General features: G+C 58.3%; 1 protein-coding gene across 1 annotated transcript; it reads right to left on the reverse strand.

The window, feature by feature from the left end:
- Positions 1 to 806: 806 nt before the first annotated feature.
- On the reverse strand, positions 807 to 14,261 carry WNT6 (Wnt family member 6). Its single transcript, XM_027636566.1, is given in 6 exon segments — positions 807 to 1,501; positions 1,774 to 2,075; positions 4,976 to 5,196; positions 13,599 to 13,807; positions 13,810 to 13,955; positions 13,958 to 14,261. Coding segments are annotated over 6 exon segments (1,644 nt in total). The 3' UTR covers positions 807 to 1,039.
- Between the last annotated feature and the right edge of the window lie 6,447 nt (positions 14,262 to 20,708).

The following is a 20,708-nucleotide window of genomic DNA, read 5'->3' on the forward strand; positions in this document are numbered from 1 at the left end:
AAACCCCTACACTGGGTAACACTGGAGAAACCAGTTCCCATGGGTTCCTTGAAGCATGGGAGGGACCCCCTTGGAGATCCCTGGAGCCCCTGGAGCAGAGGCTTGGCAGCCTGCCTCGCTGGGCAGCCAGGCAGGCTGCTCCTCACCCTGTGTTTGTCCATGAGGGGCACAGGCTGATCAGGTTACTGAGACATACATGCTTGGCACTCTGCCATCCAGGTGAGGTTGCACGTGGCCCATGGTATGCCAAGTGAATGCCTTGCATGCCACCAAGCCAGTGGTGTCAGCCTTGTCCAGGGCTTCTCTGTGCCAGGCCCTGCAGTGAGGACTGCATTGGCGGTGGTTGGAGTGAAAAGAATACAGGAACCCTTCAAAAAACTCAGAGCCCATCACCATAGTGTCAGGGCAGGAAGCTGTACTTCTGGCATGAGGCATGAGTGGAGGGTCCATGGAGTGCAGGTCACTGCAAACATCCAGGTCAGGTGGTGGTGGGGCACAAACTGGCACCCCCAAGAGATCACGACCATGGGTGATGGGAGCAGAGCCCTCATGCAGTCTGGAGAGTGCAGAGTAACTCACCCTCATCCATGCACATCTCTGGGCTTGACAACCACAGAGAAAATCAGGGAGTGGATAAAAATGAGGCAGGCTTTGCCACAGGTCCAAGCAAGGCCAGTACAAACCAGAGGCTTGAGGGAGTGCGACTGACTGGGACTCACAGCTGGGGCAGGACAGCTCTCTGGCCAGTCCCATTCCAGTACGGTGGTCAGCGCTTCCCAGCCCTCCCCAGGAAGTGCTGTGGCACACCAGTTTTAAATAGCTTTATTAGTGGAAGCTCTGTGCCCGCAGCCCCCACCACGGGGGCCATGGGGATGCCAGGCAGCCCCATGATGTCCTCTGGGGAAGCCAGGACTCCCCAGAGCACAGAGTTGGGCTCACCCACACTGTCCCTGCCACTGGCTCCACGTGTCTCTGTCCCAGGGGGGCTGCGTGAGCCTGGAGGTGGCCCCCCAAATTGTCCTTGGCTGACCCCAGGCTGTCAGACGCAGAGGCTGAGCTCCTGACGGACGGAGCACTTGCGGCACTGCACCACACAGCACCAGTGGAAGCGGCAAAGGCAGTTTTCCTCCAACACCACTGTCTCATCCCGGTGCCCTCGCCCGCAGCACAGTAGGTCGCACCCACTCGTGTCCATGGCTGTGCTGTTGCAGACACGGCCCCGGGTGCCCAGTGAGCCTGTCTTACGGTTAGCTGAGCAGAAATCCGGCGAGTCAGCAGAGTATATGAGGTCCTGCTTGTCAGGGGGCTTGATGTTGTCACCCACAGGGATGAGGGTTTTCCCGTCGTTCCCTCCCATCACCTTGAAAGCCCCATTGAAGCGCTCCAGCAGGCGGTCCCCCACCTCGCGGAAATGGGGCATCTTCCGCCAGCAGGTCCGCAGGGTGCAGGAGCCCGACAGCCCGTGGCATTTGCACTCTGTCCTCATGTAGCTGCGCACCGCCTGGGGAAGAGATGGTGATGCTCAGCCCTTGCTCCCCTGTCTCCCTGCCCAGCATCCCCAGCCAAAACCCTGCCTCCCCCTGGGGGAGGCGTCTGGGAGTGGAAAGGGGCACAGGGGGTTTCCAAAGCACCTGCAAAGAGTTCCTGAAAAATACTGGGTCCGCATTTCAGCCGAAGCTGGTGCAGGTACATGGCTTGGGGAAATTAAGGGTGGAGGGCTGAGGTAGGTAGGGCACAGATACCTGCAGAGGACAAGGAGCACAGGGGCCTTACCAAGCGCCCAGCTTCGTTGTTGTGCAGATCGATAAGAGCTCGGATGTCATTTTTGCCTTTCTTGTTCTTGGCATCCATAAACTGCTGGGATTTCTCGTAGCCAAACTGCACATCGTCCCCACAGCCCCCCCACTCCCAGGCCGTGCCCTCCGTGCCCGGACCCGCTGTGGGGGAGGGAGGAGTCCGGCTCCGTGTCAGCTCGCAGCCGCACTGCAGCAGCTCTCCCATGCTGCAGGCCTGTGTGATGGCGTGGCTCACCCCGGCCGCCGTGATGGCATACACGAAGGCTGTTTCACGGATATCTGCAGGAGAACAGATAGGGCCAGGATGTGGGGTCAGCTCCGGCAAAGGCTCTGCAAACAAAGCACCGCCCCCCCCCGGGCTAGCATCCCTTGGAGGCTAAGACCTCCCACTTCTCGCTCTTCATCTGTGCTCAACGTCGCTCCCCGGGTGATGCACCCACCTAGGTACAGGATGCCTGGGGCAGGAACTGCCTCTTGCAAGCAGATATGAAGAATGTGGGGGATGGCCAGGCCATGCCAGTGCTCCTCCACCCCAGCTGTGGAGAGACAACCTCCCCTTGCAAGGATGGGTGCTGGCCCATAGGAAAGAGGGAAGCTTGGAGAGCAGGGGGCGGTCCCAGGTGGTACTCACAGCTTCTTCACACTACCCTGCAATATCCCTCCAAGCAGGAAAAATCCTATCCCCAGATGCAAACTGGCACCTGGACAGAAGCTCTGAGAGGGATATGGAGGATGCCAGTCACTCCCCTGCAGGGTGGCAGCAATGAAGCCGTGCTGCCTGCTCTGCCCCCATACCTGCTTTGCCATGGGGCACCGCCTGCCCCCCTCTCTCCACCAGCGCAGCCTCCACCCTGCAGGATTATTTATTATTAGTATTTGCTCCTGTCTCTCTCTGCTCCGGGACACAAATTCCAAGCATCTTTCCCCTGCCCAGACCTGCCGCTCGCAGCCGCAGCCAGCGGGGGATTCTGGCAGCAGGAGTGTGGCGCCCTGCTAAGGGGGCTCCTGTGCTCCCCCTACTCCGTGCCGGCCGAACCCCTGCCCACCCAAATGCCAGGGCAAGACTGGCTCAGGGTGATGACACGCAGGGGGTTCCTGGGGAGGGAGGGGAAGATAAGCTTTGGGCTGTGACCCGTCCCCCCATCTACAGCATTCTGACGTGGGGAGGCTGTGGGAAGAGGGATTCCAGGGCACCAGTTCCATGAGTGGCTTCTCCAAAAACCCATGCAGCAAGTGAGTCCTACTGGTGTTAGCAGGAACTGGGCACACCAGTGCCTTTTTGACAATGCCACCCAAGGGATGCCACCCCCTCCCCAAGCCCTCCTGCCCCCCCAAGCCACCTGACCACCCGCCTGCTCCTGCCTGGGCCTGGTAGAGCCCTCAGCAGGCAGCCCACAGCTGGCAGAGTTCCCCATGCCACCCTGCCAGCTGGGCCCAGAGGGATGCCACTCCTCTGACAGCTCCTCCAGACACACGGCTGCCCCCACGCCAGCCTGCCCTGGCATGCCGCGCCTGCCACAGGCCTGCCACAGGCAAGAAGGGAAGAGGGGACAGCTTTGTCTGTGCCAGAGAGACCACAACTGGAAACAGGAGCCCATTGCAGCATCCTTGGATAGAGAAGGTACTCATCCTGGATGGGAGGTACTCATCTGATGGAGCTGGGAACCCCAAAAATGCTAGGATGCTTTATGCATCCCTATAGGATTACAGGGAGGCTGGTGCCTACAGGCATCTCTCAGTGCAGGGCTTCTGATGCCCATCTTGTGGCCTTGAGGACCTCCACACCTCTACCTGGGGTGCCCCATGTCCTCAGAGTGCCAGGGACTCCCAAACTTATCCCTGTCTTCAGGATATTGCTTATTTCTACCACCCCAGCAATGAGGCTGGACCAACATGGTGGCTCCCTCAGCATCCCCATGCCTGATGTGCCTGTGTCTCCCCCAACCTAAGCTGCTTCTGGGTTACCAGCAGCACATCAATCAGTATCTTTCAGTCTGGCCATCGCATTCTGGTACCATCCTACTTGCAGTCTGGATCCCTGCCCGGCACAGATCCCACCTGCCTTGCTGCCAGGTTGGGGTAAAAAGAGGTGACCCCAGAGGCAAGAGTGTCCCCCATGTGCTGTGGCTCTCTGCCACTTGACTGAATACACCTTCCTCTGTTGGGGGCAACCCACACCTGCAAAATGAGCCTGTCCCCCTTCCACAGGCCAGTGTCTCCCTCAGAGAGACCCCCATTGGCACCTGCAGCCACTGGGTGCCCAGGGCACCCCACCCTTTCCAGTGCCCCCAGGGAGGCCACCCTGACTCCTCTTCATGGCCCAAGGACATACCCACTTTACCTGGGCCTGACCATGCACAAACAGGAGATGTGACAGCCAAGGAGACTGGGGCTTGCTCCAACGTCTTCATCTACTATGGCACAGGGACCGACATGGGAATAGGGGCAGGACTAAATTTAACTCCCACTAAGTGATCCTACCAGCCTGAGGTGCTTCAAACTTGTGGTCCCTCCCTTGCTTGAATCACTGTCCACCCCCAGCCTCTCTTCCTGGGGAGCATGGCAGGGCTTTCCCCTCCCTTACACACTGACAGGTGCCCTCTTGCTCTGCTCCTTCTCTGACTTTGGTGCAGCAGGGCCAAGCTTGGACCACTGTATCCGTCTGGCTGGGACCTGCAAATCCCTTCTTGCCCCTGGCCCTGTTCCTTGGGGTGACATCAGGTTGCCCACCCACAGGCATAGGGACAGGGGACAAGCACCCCTCTCCTCTGCTTCCTGCAAGACCAGGAGGAGGGAAGTGAAGGGTACCCACAGGGTGAGGGGCAGCTCCCAGTGGCTGCACACTGCCTTCCACCTAGGCCCCTTCCCCCAGCACACCCTGGGGTCCTGGGGGAGCAGTAAATCACTGCCAGACAAGGGTGCATTCTTGGGCTTCATGAAGCCCCGTACTGTCTGGGAGCATCGGTAATTGCTTCATTACAACACAGGGAGACATGTCCCGGCAGTAAAACCTCATTGTGACTGCACCAGGGAACGCTGAACAACCCCCTACATGCACACACACACACACATACACACATAGGTTTGCACGCCAAGACTGCTCCAGGAGTCCTGGGGGTGTGTGTGACCGGATGGAGGCTTTTCGGAAAAATGGGAGGCTGAGGAAGCACTGGCCTTACCCTGCTGTAAGATCTTGCCGAAGTACTTGCTGTGGCTGGTGCAGTTCCAGCGGCGGAAGCGGAATTGGTACTGGCACTCCCGGACGCCCAGCTTGGTGCCCTTGGCCACCTCCTGTACAATCTCTGGCTCCAGCTGGCACAGCTCCGCCTGCTTGCCCGCCAGCCGCTTCGTCTTGCGGCAGATGCTGTTGGGGTCCATGACCAGGGGGCTCCCCACTGCCCTGCAGGAGGGGACAGACGAGCAGAGCAAAACCAGCACCCAAGCTCAGGAGGGACCAAGGTGTGGATGGGGCATGACCAGACCTGCTCCCAGGGACAGAGCAGGGCCGCAGGGCAGTGACAGTTCAGTGCTGAGCTCAGGTGACAAAGGGACAGAGAGAGGTATGCAGGGAGGACAGAACAAAAGGTATGGGTGGCACCTGTGTGCCATCACCCAGGGGATACCTTGCCCTACCCAGCCAGTAGGGGAATGGGGAGGATCCCTGGCCATGGAACTGGCTATGGGATGATGCTGGAACATACCACTCCATACCATTGGGGGCATCCCGGGGGGTAATGGCAGTGTCCCTGATGGAAGATGGCAGAGATACTGTGCTACTCAGCACCTGCTCTTTGGGTCTGGCACTGACCCAATTCAGCCTCGGCATCTCAGTATGACTGATGCCTGGTGCAGCTGCATCTCCCAGAGCTGTGGACGCAGTGAGGAGCCCATTAAATGCTCTTGGAGCATCTCCCCCTCTCCAGGGGAGCTCTCTGCTTTACCCTGTGGGAGACAAGATGTGTGACCTTGCCTGTGATAAAGCACCTTGGCTGCTGGCCAGGTTCCTGCACTCACCTCCCTGAATCCAGGCACTAGCTCCAGGGAATGGAGCTGCAGGCGGGTGCAGGAGTGCGAGGGAGGGATGCAGGTGGCATCACGAGCTCTGCCAGTGCCAACGCGGGAGGGCAAGTCTTGGCTGGGCCCATGTCAGAGGTGGCTCCTCCTTGCCAGCACAGCTGGAGCGAGATGCCTGGCTCTCTGGGCTGGGAGGCAAAGTCTGAGCATGACGCCGTGCTCCCCAGTGTGCCGCTGGCTACAGAAACTTCAGTGCTTTCCCCACACATTTCGCCTGGAGTGCCCTCCACAGCGCAGCTCGTGGAACTCTGCAGCCCGCCGGCACTTTGCCACATGCTGAGGCGGGAGATGCTCCAGCTGTGCCTTGGGCAACACAGGAGCCACAGTGGTTAGAGGGCAGGCGTGCCACACTGACGGCCTCACACCCATGCCTCCCATCCCATGGCAAGGAGACAGTGTGGCCATGGGCCACACAAATTTAGCACACCCTAAACACAGCCCCACTCAGCCCTCCCTCACCTCCAGCACCGCTCTTGTGGGCTCAGAGCTCACCCTGCTCAACAACATGATTTTCCTGTCTGTGGATGCCCACAGAACCTATGGGTTGGACTCAGCATACCCCAACACCTAGGTGTGCCTGAGGACGGTGAAGCCTCATTCCCTGGAGTCCCCTGGGGAGCAGTGTATGGGCAGCCTATGCTGCCGTCAGCCTCACTCGCTGGGGAGCATCGCCTGCACTGCAACTTCCAAACCCAGAGCTTTATAATCTGGCCAAGCCCCAGGGGCTCAAAAATCACAAGCTGAATATCTGTGTATAACTGTGTCCTGGGTTTCCTTTTCACTCTCACCCAGCTGGGGGGCTGTGTTTGGGATACTAAGCTGCGGGACTTTGCTTGCCATCCTGTCCCCAGTGCAAGCTCCCTCCAAGGTTTGAAGCTCAAGGTCCTGCCAGGATTTCCCTGCCCCAAGCCAAGCTCCCCAGCTGCCTGCATCTCGTGCCCATTAGACCCCAGCTGGGCTTAGGGAGGACGTGCTCTCTTGCACAGCCTGGAAAAGGAGCCCTTATGCTTTGGCTGGAAGTTTAAAGGGTTAAACAGCTCAACAGAGATGCACAGCCTGGAAAGGGGATCTCCAGCAGGGAGACTGAGGCAAGCCCACACTCCTGCTGGGAAGAACCCATTTCCCTTTGCTCCTGGCAGCTCAGCTTCCCTTTGCTGCACGTCTCCAAAGGGATGGGGCAGCTGGGGAAGCATTTCAGAGCTGTGGCTTGCCTGGCACAGCTCCCCCATAGATGGGGAAACTGAGGCCCACATGGAAAGTAACCAGAAAATCTGTCCAGTCCAATCCCATGACGACCACACAAGGATCCAAGCCTCAACACTGGGCTCCAAATTTGCTGTCCTTGGGGACCATGGGCTCCCAACATCTACAACAGGACAGCAGAGGTTTGGCTGCTTCCTCCAGTGGGGTGGGGAAGAAGGGGAGCTGGGATGGGACTTTCATTAAGAGATGACTCTTTGTACTCATATAAAAATGATGCGCTCGCGCCCCAGGGCCATCAGATCAAATACTGAACTGCGGCTCACCCCGGCCCGCTGGATCAAGCTGGGAAGAAGAGCTCAGCCCTGCAGGGCTGGGGGGCGGCTCCCCGGCACCACGGGGGTCCCCACCCATGGTCCAGGCAGCAGCAAAGCTGGCTGGAGAGCGCGGGAGCTCGCTGTCCATGCTGACGAGGCGTGGGGTGGGCTGCCTAAGTCCAACACAATATTAATTTCCGCTGGGCTCCACTTTCTGGCACAGGGAGGCTGCTGGGAGCCCAAGAGCTGTTTTGCTTTGGAGGGTTCGGAGAGGGGGGGAGCATAGGGGGAGACAAGGGCAAGAAAAATGCTGCCAAACTGCTACCACTTTGGCAAGGGCTCCAGCGCCGGGCCCAGATATGCCTGAGCTTGTCCTGCTCCAAGGCCTCCCGCATCTACAATTAAGGTGCCCCACCTCTGCCGCTGGGCACTCCTCCCCCTGCCCTGGTGAAGGAACAGGGTCGCCAGCCCGGCTCCCCACAACTTACCTGAGGCACCCCGGCCCCCCCCCCGCCACCTCCTGCCTGAGAGCCCCCAGCCAGGCTCAGCGGCTCAGCAGCATCCGTCCCGCCTGCCCCAAGTGCCCTGCTGGCTGCCTGAACTGCTGCTGGGTGGCTGCTATCTTGCCCCGAAAGAAGATGGGATGATGAGCCCCACTTCCCGACCCAATTCCCAGCACCCCTCTGTAAGCGAAACAACCCCCATGGGTGAAAGAGGAGACTGAGGCACAGAAAAGGAGCTGCAATCCACCACCAGACTGCTGCTGTCACCCCTTAGGCTGTCAAGAGCCACAGCCTGAGCCCTGTCCCAGTGACACACACCAAACAGGAGTCACTGGGGCTTCTGATGCAACCCCTCTGCTCCAGATGCTGTCCCTGTGCAACAGAGCCAGAGGTTCCTAAGAGCCATAATCACCAGCTTTTTCCAGCTCAGCTCACAGTCACAGAGCCTCCAGTATGCCCCAGTCTCATTCCCAGATAAAATCATAGATGAAGGAGCCTGGCTCAAGTCATCATCTCCCCCTTGGGCATGGGGATGGTGTGGAGCAAGGCTTCTCCCAGCCCCTGTCAGCAGTCGGGATCAAGGGGAGCCAGTGAGCTCCTGGTTTGCAGGAAGCCAATGGAGTGAGGCTGGCAGAATCATGCAGTGAGAAAGAGGATGGTCAGCCTTCAAAAGTGGCACCCACATCTTGGGTGAAAAATGCCTCCTTTGGTCCTGATGGCCTTGAAACCCCAAAGGAGAGCAGCGGTTGTGCCATGCCAGCTCCATGTTGGACCTGCTAGGTCTGCATCCATTGAGTATTGCTGCCTGGGCTCTCCCATGTGGCAAGGGGACTCTGCTGTGGGGTAGTAAGGGCATGTCTTGCCTCACATCCAGGTCTCTATCCCAGTCTCTGGGTGCCGTCAGGAAGGGAGTGCGCAATGCTAGGGTACCTGGTGCCACAGGTGCTTCTGCATCCATTTGGAGAGGTAAGAACTGCAGGATGGAGAACTGATCTCCATCCCTTGGGGGAACAGGTCACCCCATGTCCCACACAATGATGACACATTCAGTGACAGCCCTACAAGGAAGTCAAACCTGAAGGGAACCTGTCTCTTTCCAAGGTGTGCAAACAGGGTGAGGGGGGGACACAGAAGAATTTTCACCTGTCCAGCTTGTGCTTCAGCTCATGCTGAAGTGTAGCGGGCGCTCGACCCCTCACCCAGGGCAATGCGTGGGTGCTGCCACTAACTGGGGCAGCTGGGTGTGGAAAACAGAGCAGGAGGCCCATGAGGGTGTGGTGAGTAAGCAACAAGTCACTGCCCTGGGGGGGCACAGCCAGGGTTTGGCTGCTGAGCAGGACGGGGGCACTGAGGGAGCAGGAAATGCCGCAGGTTGGGGAGAGCAGGGGGACCCTGTGCCCCGCCTTCCTCTTTACACCTCCTTGGCAAGGATGTCATGCAAACAGCTGGGCAGCTGCCTAAAGAAAAGCGGCTTTGGCTTGGCATGGCATGGCATCAACCCATGGACCTGCTGATTACAGGGTCATGTTGAGGCCAGGTGCTTGTGAACAGTAGCTGCCCAAACTTGTGGTATAGTTACCAGGGAGGATGGAGGGAGCAGGTACCTGCAGAGGTGGGGGTCCTAAAGCTGTGTCCAAACCCTAGAAGGGCTGGGATAAAAAGTAAGAGATCCACCCACCCGTGGTCAGTGTGTTCTTCCCTCGGGTTCTGGCAGAGGCTGGAGCTGGGGTGGCATGAGGGCTGGGCTAGCTTATGCTCAAATACAGGTGCCACATGTGGCAGCAGGACCCTGCAAATTCTGAGCAAATATCGGGGTGTGCTCAGCTCTGCCCAGCACCTCCTAGATGAGGGGTATTTGAAGGGATCAAGCCTCTGATGCAAAGCCAAGAGAAGCCCTCCAGTTCGGGGTATGTGCAGGGCAGGGCTGGGGAGCCTGGGTATCACCAAGTGAGAGTGGATGTGACCAGGAGCAGGGACAAGGGATGGCATGGGTGAAAGCTCAGTTGCCTTTGGGAGAGAACACAAGTAGCCTAATGCTGGAGCCAGTAGCCATCTCAAAAAGTGCAAAGGAAACATTTTTCTCTTGAAAAACCCAGAGGGTCAGCAGGGTAGGGGCTTTAGTAGGGGCACAGGGAGATGGCACTGGTCAGGGGCCACCACACTGGGACATTCATTGTTTCCTGTATGGTGCTGCTCCAGGGGTGAGGGCATGCCCGGGATGGCTGGGCAGCCCAGTTGGCTGGGCGCTGTGGGGTGGCAGCTGTAGGTCAGCAAGTCCAGGGAGTGACTCACAGTGCTCACCCAAAGTCATGCAGGCAGGGCCCTACAGCCCAGCAGCCTGCTCTTACAGGCTCTCAGCAGTCTGGGTGCTGGTCAGGGCAGTGGAAGAGAAGGGGAGGCCACTGGTGCATGAAACCATCCAGAGCTGTGTGGATCAGGGGATGCAGGACTGGGACTCTCAAACAAGGGTACAGCCGCAGGTGCTAGGGGGTGGGTCCTCCATGGGTGCCTCTGAAGAAGCCCCATGGAAACCTGGAAGTGCAGTGCCCTTGTGCATGGATGGGAAGGGGATGGAGGGCAGACGTCCATCCCTCCAGGCCCCATCAGACCCACAGCTGGAATGGAGCACATCTTAGCCAGGATGGTTTTCTCCCTTGTTCTCTTTCTTCTCCCAGATGCTCTCAGCCATGCCTATGGAAAGCCAATGGGCACTCAGGAAGCCTGGCTTTGCTCACCCCGGTCCCCACAGTGCCTGTGTTCCTGCAAGCACAGCCCAACCACAAACCAGCTTGGCTGAAATCATGCCCTGAACCTGCCCGGGGCTCCTCAGACACTACATTTGCAAGCCCTGTATCCTTCACCCTCTGGGCCAGCCAGGAGCCCCAGGGTGTCCTGCTCAGGGAGAAATCACTGTTGCACAAGGAGCTGGGTGAGAAACACATAAAGAAGAGGGGAGGAGGAAGAAAGAGAATTTACTGGGCTGGTGGAAGCAAGGGGAGCCTATTCCCTGCAGCCTGGCAGTAACCAAGGTACCAGCGGCACCTGAGTGGCACAACTTCCATTGGCACTGACCATAGCCTGCTCCCTCTGCCATGGAAAGGTCTTTGTCTGCCTGTGCCCCTTTGCTTCTTCTTAGACACAGGGGCACAGGGTGTGTCTAAGGTGGTGTGACTGTATCTTCAGTGAGCACTGTGAGGGCATCCTAACACAACAAGGATGCTCTTTCTCAGGCTACAACATCACTAGTATGATGTCAGTGCTCGTACGTCACACTTGAACCTTTTTCCATAGATGTAGCCATCTGCCAGGATCCCAACAGATGCAGTTACCACCCATGAGTGGCCAGGTATCATGCTTTTAATTAACTTTACCTTAGCTAAAACCAGGACACCAGGCCTCGCTGAATGCCTTGTCTGTGGACTGTGTCTCCTGGGACCTGACCCAGCTACACCCCATCGTGCCTCTCTCAAAAATTAGTTTGCCACCAGTGGGTGAAAAAATTGCCTCAAACAGGCAACCACTGCATTCCCACCACCACACAGCTAATGCACTAAGGGGTGGGATAGAGGGGGCAGTAAAGACATTCCTTTCTTTCCCAGGGGAACATGCCCCCTTGGCTAAGCACTCACAGGTACCCAGTGATGCACACATAAAGGCATGCCAGTGAAGCTCCTATGCATCAGTGACAGTGACAGCAAGGAACATCTCTATCAATGCCACCAGTCTTGGGGCTTCCAGGAACTCTGACACAGCATATGGCTGTATACTTGAACCCCTCTCCTCCAACAGCAAACCCCACAAACACCAGTGCTACCCAGACCTGGGAGACAGGACCAGGAGCAGACAAATGGGAAGATGCCTCATGAGCTGGCTCAAGGGGTCAGGCAGCACCTGGACTTCCCTCCCCAGCATGGGAAGAGGTCCATGGAAATAAGGGATGATCTCAGCCAGGGGCTAAAACCCAAGCTCTGTGAAAAGCAGCTCATGTATCAGCCAGCTGCTCCTGTGCCCTGTCCAGGGAAGCCCAGCACGTCCATTTGGTGGTGCTGGTGGCCTCATCCACACACCACCTCCACCTCCTCTGGGCTTGCTGGCTCCAGAGTGAAGTAGAGTGCAAGCTGGTGATCCCTCTGCAGCCATTCCACTGCCCAGTGCATTCAGTCATGTTGCAGGTATTATTCTTATTATTCTTAAATTAAAGGTTTCTTCCCTTCTTATTTTTTAAAAGAAGAAAAAACAAGTTTGACCCCTTGCCCTACTCTGCCAAATCCTGCTAATCTTCCCAAGTCGGTTCTGCCAGCGCACACATGGCATGGTCACAGCATCAGCAGGACCCAGGCTCCACAGTGAGATGTGGCTCTGAGCTGCCAGGGCAGGGGGCAGCAGTACCCCAGCACCCTGCCCTTGCCTGTGCCGTCTACCTGCCCCTGAATTGAAGGCAAAATTAACTTCTGCTTCGCCTTTACCTGCTCCAGCCATGGGTAGATGTCCTCAAAGCTGGAGCACAGGGCATGAGATTGAAGGTGAGGGCTCACTGGGTGAGTATTGATGAGGATGGGGCAGAGAAAGCATGGAGAGCTGAAGGGACAGCTGTGTATGGGTCTGAGAATTAGCGAGAGAAATACAGCAGGTCTCAGGCAGCAGGAGGGAATGAGTCCTGCATATCTACCCTGAGGTGGGTGGCAGGGAGCATGGAGATCTTCCACACACACCCTGCCCCGACCAGGGCTTGCCCTGCCTCATTCTCCCCTCCTTTAGCAAAAAAACCAAGGTAAACCCCTCTCAGACCCATGTTAATCCCTTAACCAAGTTTTTCCTCTGGGGACAAACTTAGCTGGTGTACAACTGATCATAACAGCACCATTTATACTCACCCTGCTTTTGCCCTGTATCCCTGGAGCCAGGGCTAGCAAAGGGAATGGAGATGTAGAATAAATCACTGGTGGGCAGGCAGTGGACCAAGAGGGGAAAGGCTTATGGAGAGCTTTATTTTAGGGGTCAAAAGAGTGTGACAATGTGGAGACGAATAGCCTCAGATAATGAATGATAGCCCGGACGGCACGCCGGGGAGCTGGAATCTAAGCACTTAAAACCGGATAAAGACAGGCTGGGTGAAATTCTTAATAGATTTAAATAGTTCATGTTTCGACAGATACCTGGGCTTTCCAAGGCTGGGTCCCAGCTCTGTGCCTGTAATGAATCCCCCACCCCCTCTGGTATCCTGCAAGGCACCGTCTCTGCCTTTGATGAAGGCACCATTACAAATAGGGGTTTTGTCCCTGCTGTGTCCAGGCCACTGTTCAGGGGGGACACGTTAGGGACCCTCGGGCTTTTAATTAAAGTTGACTTATTGGAGGGGTCTGGAGGCCCCTACCCCACCTTCCCCACCCCTCAGGCATACAACCCTCCTAGGCTGAAGGCTTGAAGTGCAGGGAGGCAGACTGCAGCTCTCCCCACAGGACCTGTGTGCCCCATACCCCTGGGGCAGCTGCAGCCTGCTGTTCCCAACACACTTGTGTGCCCAAACCCTGACAGCATGTGGTTGCCTTGATCTGGATCCTCCTGGCCAGCAAGCAGCAGTCCCTACCCAAATTGTGCCCTGGGTGTAGGGGACTCTGTTATCCCCAAGCTGGGGTGGGAGGACCACCCCCGGAGATCGAGGGCCCCTGCGCGCCCTCCTGCATCCCCCCCCGGGATGTCCTACTCACCACCAGAGCCCGATGATGTTGGCGGGGCAGAGGAGGATGAAGAAGAGCCCCAGCTGGGTCCGGGAAGAAGGCAGCATCCTGCCAGGGCTGAGGGAAGCGTCGAACCCGCTCCGCGCCACCCGCGGTGAGCCGGGCTGCCCCGAGGGTCTGGCCGGGGCCCCGGCGGGTGGGTGCCCGGTGCCTCCCTCCGCCGGGCCGGGCCGGGCCGGGCGGGCAACGCGGCCGGCGGGGCCGGGCCGGGCCGGGCTGGGTTGGGCTGGGCTGGGCTGGGCAGGCAACTCCGGGCGGCTGGAGTGCGGCGCGGAGGCTGCTCCGGAGAAGGAGGAGGAGGAGGGACGGGGCTGCGAAAGCATCTGCTCCGACAGGGAAACCGGAGCCCGGGGGGACGGACAGGGCGGGCCGGGCGGGGGGACTCCCGGGTGCCAGGCTCGGCTCCCGGCGCACAGCCACGGCCACGATGTGGGCACAGCCACGGCTACGGGCACCTTCCGGCAGTGGGACGGTGGCCTCAGCCTGTCCAGCCCCGCGTCTCGCCGCCGCGCTTGGAGGTGCAGTCCTTTTTGCGGGACCTGCCTGGCACAGCACTGCCCGGCTCCGCTCGTGGTCCTGCCGCAGCCCTGCCAAACTCGACCTGGCCTCGAGGTGTCCCCAACACCTGCCCATCACATTCCTGCCCGACCTGACACCCTTGGCACGGCCTTGCCCAGACCTGGAGTCCCTGTGTTGCCTGCCAGCACAACCCTACCTGGTCCCTGTCCCCACACTGGGTTTGCCTGGAGCCTGTCCTCAAACCAATCTGTCCTGCCTGGGCTGCTGGAGGAGTGACCCCTCACAAGCATCTCCCAACACTTGGCTCCAATACCTCTGGAGAGACATGCCTGGGGCAGGGGTACATGCAGGAGGAGAATGATGGGAGTCAGCCCCAGGAAAAAAGAGACCAGGAGGAGTGCAGTGAGAGATAGCTTGTTCATGGTGATTTCATCTCAGGTGCAGCCAGGACACAGGAGGGAGACAGCCCCCAGCACTGGATCAACAGGAGGAGTAGCAGGAGTTGCCTAGGGCAGGAGGAAACTGAGGTGCCTGAAAGATAGCAAAGGGCACACCAGGGCTAGGTAGCTGGGGACAGAAGGAACCAGTACCCATAGGCTGCCACCCCAATTCTCTTCCCCCAGAGGAGCCTCAGGAATGGTCTCTTAGTGCTCTGGAATTCTGATTCTTCTTGTACTGTTTGTGACTCCCAGCAGAGTTTGGAGATGCAGCTTCCAGTCATGTAGCATCCAGGCCATAGATCCTGGGGCTGGGACAGCCACCCTGGAGAGTCCAATTGACTTCTGCACCCATGACCACTGAGCACCCATTGGGTTACCCCCAGAGACCAGAGGGTGTCTGCCACCAGTGATGGGCAAAGCAGAGCACTCTCTCTGCTGGTGAGCTCACCACTCCCTCCAGCAGCAATTTGAGCTCTGTCCCCCTTCCTGGCCTCCCATCTCCTGCCCATCTCTAGCCTCTGGGTTGCCCATCACTGCTCCCTTTGCTTCAACCACCAGCAGTTTCACCCCTTCACCTGGGCATGCTGACTCCCCACCAGCAGCATTTGGTGATGAATGACTCAGGTTTTATCTGCAGCTTGGCACAATTCTCCTCTTCCTCCTGGGCACAGGAGATAAGAGACTCCCACCACCTCTGGAGATTTCACACCTGCTCCTTCTCTGCCATCCTTCACAGCAACTGAGCTCCTTGGTATTGTGACCAGGACTGAGCTGCTCTGGCCACAGCATGGGGACACAGGGGCACAGGACTTTTTCCCTGAGCAGGGCACTGCATCTGGGCTACCACACCATGTCCAGTCCCTGTTGTCTTTTACCTTCACCCACCAACCTCCATCCTACCTACCCTACACGAATCTCATCACCTCGAATCTTAGGGGGAAAGTCAGCAAAGAGTAGCAGGGGACATCCCTGCTAAGGCTTGGGGAGTCTGACACGGTGCCCAGGGGCCCAGCCCCTGCAGCAGAGCTTGCTTGCAATGCACGGCTCATCTGCCGGCGTGTTGAAAGTGCCTGTTGTCCCCCCCCCGCCCCTAGCGCCTGGCCTCCTCGCAAAGGCAGAGCGGGGCAGGTGAGAAGCCTTTATCTGATTTCCTAAGGGCAGAAAAATCCCTTTGATTTTGCCCCGAAGAGGGGAGCGGAGTGGGGGGGGAGTGCCGTCTCGACGAGCAGGGGCGGCTGGTGCGCAGCCACCCTCTTTATCCTCTCTTGGCGCGGGGGGGGGCGGGGGGGGGGGGGGGGGGGGGCTGTGATACCCCCAGCACGCATATGGGAACTGGCCCCATTGCTTGGGTCCTATAGCAAACCCCCCTGAGAGGGGCTGGTGGGGGCAGGGTGAACAAAGGTAGGCTCCTTGCCTTGTGCCTGGACCAGAAGGACTGGGATGGAGGGATGCCAGGGCTTTGCCCTTGTTTCACAGCTTTTCTCACAGCTGCATAAAAATTCCCCTTTAGCAAGGGGAAACTGAGGCATGGAGATGCTGAGACCTGATTAAGCAGCCAGGGTGTGATAGCCTGCTCCCCCAGCTCCAGTAGGTTTCTCACTGACTGACCTTCTGCAACAAGACCTAAAGGGACACATACTTCAGGGGACAAGGACACAGTGGTGACACTGAGCCAAGGCAATGGGGGTGCCACTGCCACCCTGAAGCAGCCTCCACTGTCGCAGCTGAGCCTTTGTCTCTGCCTTTCCTTGCCTCTCGCAGCTCACTCCCCCCGCCCCCCACCCGCCCCAGCTTTTGTGTTATTACAAATTATAAAACAATTTTTTCCTGCCGTCCCGCATTCTTCTGCCTCCTGCAAGAATTTTAATGTATTTATTTTTGCTATCAGGGGAAAGCGCTGTGTTCCTCGGCCACCCCCGGGCAGCCCCAGCCCTGCTTGGCCACTGATGGAAATTAATGACGGAGGATGCAGGGGGAGAACAGACATCTCTGCACCCCTGTAGCAGAGAGGTGGGGGGGATGGATGTCCCCCCAGCCAGCCATGCTTTCCCCAGTAGAAAAGTCTGTGGAGGATAGAGAACTCAGCTGCATTGGGAAGGGTGATGGGATAGTGGGGGCTGGGCCCCAGGAGAGGCTGTAGTTTATGGGCTGAGGAGAGGACAGCTATTGGTTGGATGGGCAGGGCCAAGGGGTGTTCTTTGGGGTCCAGCTTTGGGGTGCTGTGCTGGGTAATCATGTCCCCATATAGCAGCATGGCCTTGGAATTCTCTTGAGGAAGAGGAGACCTCCCCCAGACCCCAACCCACTCTGCCCCTTGTGACAGCATCCCCAGTGATTGCCATACTGCTTGTGGGACAAAGCACCCCTTGAGTGCCCCATTCTGCACTCCCCACTGAACTCCCTCTGCCTTGATGCTGTTCTGAGCTCTGTCTCTCACTGCTGACCGCATGGCCCCAAGGGCAAGGATTGGGGTGCCCTGCTCCCAGAGCCCCCCTGCCCCATAGCCACAAGGCTGGGGGGCTCTGGCTGCTGGGAGGGAGTGGACAGGGGGAGGAAAGAACAGGCCTTTCCCGCTGCGGGGAAAGCGCAGCGATTTCCAACCCAAACACCCCAGCGCTCAGCGGCCGCATACTTTCCCAGCGTCCCTCCCCTCCTTTTTATTCCTGAGGACATTGGCAATCAAACCCAGGTTGGCCCCATCTCCTGCTCCTGCAGTGAGGTCATCGAGCTGTGTTTGTGACATCCCGGCATCTCCATGGCAGCGCACTGTGATGTCATAAGCTTGGGGTTGAGACCTCACGGCAGGAGGAGAATGATCTTATTAAAACAACATGGTCCCCATCCATGGCTGCTCACAGCCGGGGGACTCCAATGCAGGATAACGGCCAGTGGAGAGGCCTGTGGCAGCCAAGGGGATGGTGAGGATGGAGCCCTCCCTGGGATTGTGTCCCCAGTGAGAGACGTTGATGACCCAGGGCATGATCCAGTGCTCAAAGCAGTGGGCAGTCCCCAGGGCTGAACTCCCAACTGACACAAACACACAAGCCTTCCTTGTGCTGGGGTGGTGGTGAATTTGGGGACAGTCACGCTGACTTACTCCTCAAGGTCTCCCAGGCTCAGCCACAGTGCTGCCTACCTCCAGAGCCAAGTATCTGGGGCCTTATCGGGGTGCAGAGCCCTTTCATGTCAGGCCAGTGGGTGGCAAGTGGAGCTGATGAGGACCTGTCCCCAGATCAGAGACACCCAGTGCTGACAGCAACTGTGCAGCCCATTCTCAAATGAGCCCCCCCTCTCCCTGGCCAGCACTCCTGCCCCTGCCCCATGCCTGGACACAGCCTGGGACATCGCTGCCCACCGTGCTTCTCATGGCCAACATGTCCCACACACACACATGCACACATTGTACCCCTAAGGAGCCCTGGGCATCCCTTGGGCACTGACAGTTAGGAGACAGATGGACAGAGGGGTGAATGGGAGTGTAGACAGACAAATGGGTGGGTGGCTGTCTGGATGGACAGGTAGGTGTGGGGATGGGTGAGAAGAGTGATGCACCCATTTGTCGATGGATGGATGGATGGGTGAGTGTACTGACAGCACAGTAGATGGATGGCTGTGAGAAACCTACATGTAAGTGTGGATGGATGGATGGATGGATGGACAGGAGAAGGAATGGCCCTAGCACTCTTTAGTGAGCCTGTGTGGTTCTGGATGTTGTTACTCTTTCCAAACAACCAAAGTTTCACACAGGACCAGCAAAAGCCCAGCTCTGTCCTGGGAGAGAAGGGAACATTCACGTCCTAAGGGGAGAAAATTTGTCTTTCTCTCTGTGCAGCTTGAGGGCCTGACCTTGTGCTGCTGCAGCAGTCCATCCTCACTGCTAGCACAGGATCTGCTTTCCACTGCTCAGCAGGGAAACTGAGGCCAGGGGGACTGCCTGGCAGTGCAGCAAAGCTGCAACCACCCCTCTTCAAGAAAACATGGCACTGTGGTCAGTCCGACTCCTTCCAGCTCCCTGCATATCCGTCTGTCCATCCACGGGAAGGACACACATCTCTTGGGCTGAGAGCAGTGCCGTTGTCCTTGGGCCCCTGCGGGCCGTAAACATGATGTCATGTGGCAGCACACACAGCCCGCTCTGTGCGCGGGTCCCCAAATGGGCTTCGCAAGTTTGGCGTGGGAGGCATCAACCATGGCCCACAGCCAAGGGAACTGGAGTTGGGAGATAAAATCAGGTTTGCTTTGGGCTGGAGCAAACGGCCTTTGCAGGAGGAGTAAAGGATAGGGAGAGCAGCTGGAGGGGGGAGACACCTCCCCATCTCAGAGAGTTTGTTGAGGAGTAGAGGTGATGGGGGACGCTCCAGGAAAGCCCAGGCTGGTTTTGCCGGTCCCAGGTTGGCTCCCTTCATGCCTACTTGACTTAGAATAACTCCATAGGCACTTGAAGTCACTAATCAGCCAGGGCCACTTGAGAGCAGCCCAGGGCTGCCTCCCGTCTCCTGCGATAACGGGATGCCAGCCCCGGGTTTGCTCCAGCGTCCTGCCTCACATCCTCAGGGAAAGGTCCTGGCCCACCAGGGTCCCATGGGGCACAAAGAAGGGGGAGACCAGATCAGAGCTTGTTGTCAGGTGCTGAGCCCTGTGTGGTGGTCATGGAGAACACACCATTGTACTGTTTGATTTACCTCTTGTTTCAAAAGTTTTGTGCTGTCCCCAAGCTGTTGCTTGGATCTAAGGGGTCAGACAGAGGGAAATTAGGGGAAGGGGACCTTTGGGAGAGGGCCAAGAGGGTCCCACTTGAACTCTCTGTGTGGGAGGGAGCAGCCATCTCCAGGCCTGGGATCTGTCTACATCCCTCTTGATCTTCCCATGTCCCCCCTGTGCAGCCCCACGAGCCCCAGCATGGCTCATGACTCAGGCAGTGACAGTGTGGTGACACACAGTTGACATGACAAGCCATCTCCAGTTAAATGCTTTGGGTTGTTTACAGTCCTCGGGACCCAGGCTCAGCCTTCTCACAGCCTGGGCTTTCCTGGGCATGAGTCAAGGGATGCCCTCCCCTGGGACACCCCAATTCCCCCCCCCCAGCTGTGGGAGAGCAAATCAGGGTTAGAGGATGAAGCCCTGGGAAAAATTTCCAGCTCCTGGGTGACACTGCACAAGTCACGTAAAGAAGCTGTGCCTTCATCCCAGCAGGACCAGCAGCCAGGACCCTCCATGAGCAGTGTGTGGTGGATGGATTGAGCGGCAGAGCAGCACGGGGGGCCCACGTTGCCTGTATCTGCATCCACAGGTCCCATCAATGAAATGGGGTTGGACCTGACGATGCACCCGTGGAATGAGTAGAGTTGCAGCAACCCTGTGGCAGAGTGACACACAAGATGGGACCTGCCACCCCCAGCTCCACATGCCCATGGGTAAAGGCAGCATTTGCTCTCCCGCCTTTGCCCTGCTTGCCGCCAAGCTGAGCTGGCCCCGCACGGGGGGACCTCCCGGGAGCTGGCGGTGCCCCCGGCTCCTCGCGGCATTCTCCGGCGGAGGATGTGTCATGGCCCAGCCGCTTCCCTTCGGAAGTCCCCGCCGAGCGGCTCTGGGAGGGGGGTGATTCACCCGACCCTCCTGCCCTCCCTTCTGCACGGCCTCCCCCACAGCCCTGGCAGCGGCCCCGGCGGAGCCCCAGGCAGGTCTCCGACGCCGCTCCCGTCGTCCGAGGGAGGGGAGCACAGCCTAGCGGCGGGAGCGGGAAGTAGCCAGGATAACGGTGTCCCCTTCCCCGAGCGTGCTGCTGGGCGCTGGGGACCGACCCGGGGAGCCGCTGCAGTGGTACAACCTGCCCTTCCACAAGGTCCTGCACCCGGGTCGGGGTGATCCCAGTACCTATTCTATCTGAGTGGGAGAGGGATGGATGGACGGATGGATGGATGGAGAGCAGTCCTGCAGAGAAGGACCTGGGGATACTAGTGGATCAAAAATAGTATATAAACCGGCAATGTGCACTTGCAGCCAAGAAAGCAGATCGTGTCTGAGACTGGAAAACAAGAAGCATGGCTGGCAGGGCGGGGGAGGTGATGCTCCTGCTCCACTCCACACTCGTGAGAGCCCAAGAGTGGAGTGCTGCATCCAG

Source organism: Corapipo altera, unplaced genomic scaffold, assembly GCF_003945725.1.
Source record: "Corapipo altera isolate COAL_440 unplaced genomic scaffold, ASM394572v1 45, whole genome shotgun sequence".
Taxonomy (NCBI): domain Eukaryota; kingdom Metazoa; phylum Chordata; class Aves; order Passeriformes; family Pipridae; genus Corapipo; species Corapipo altera.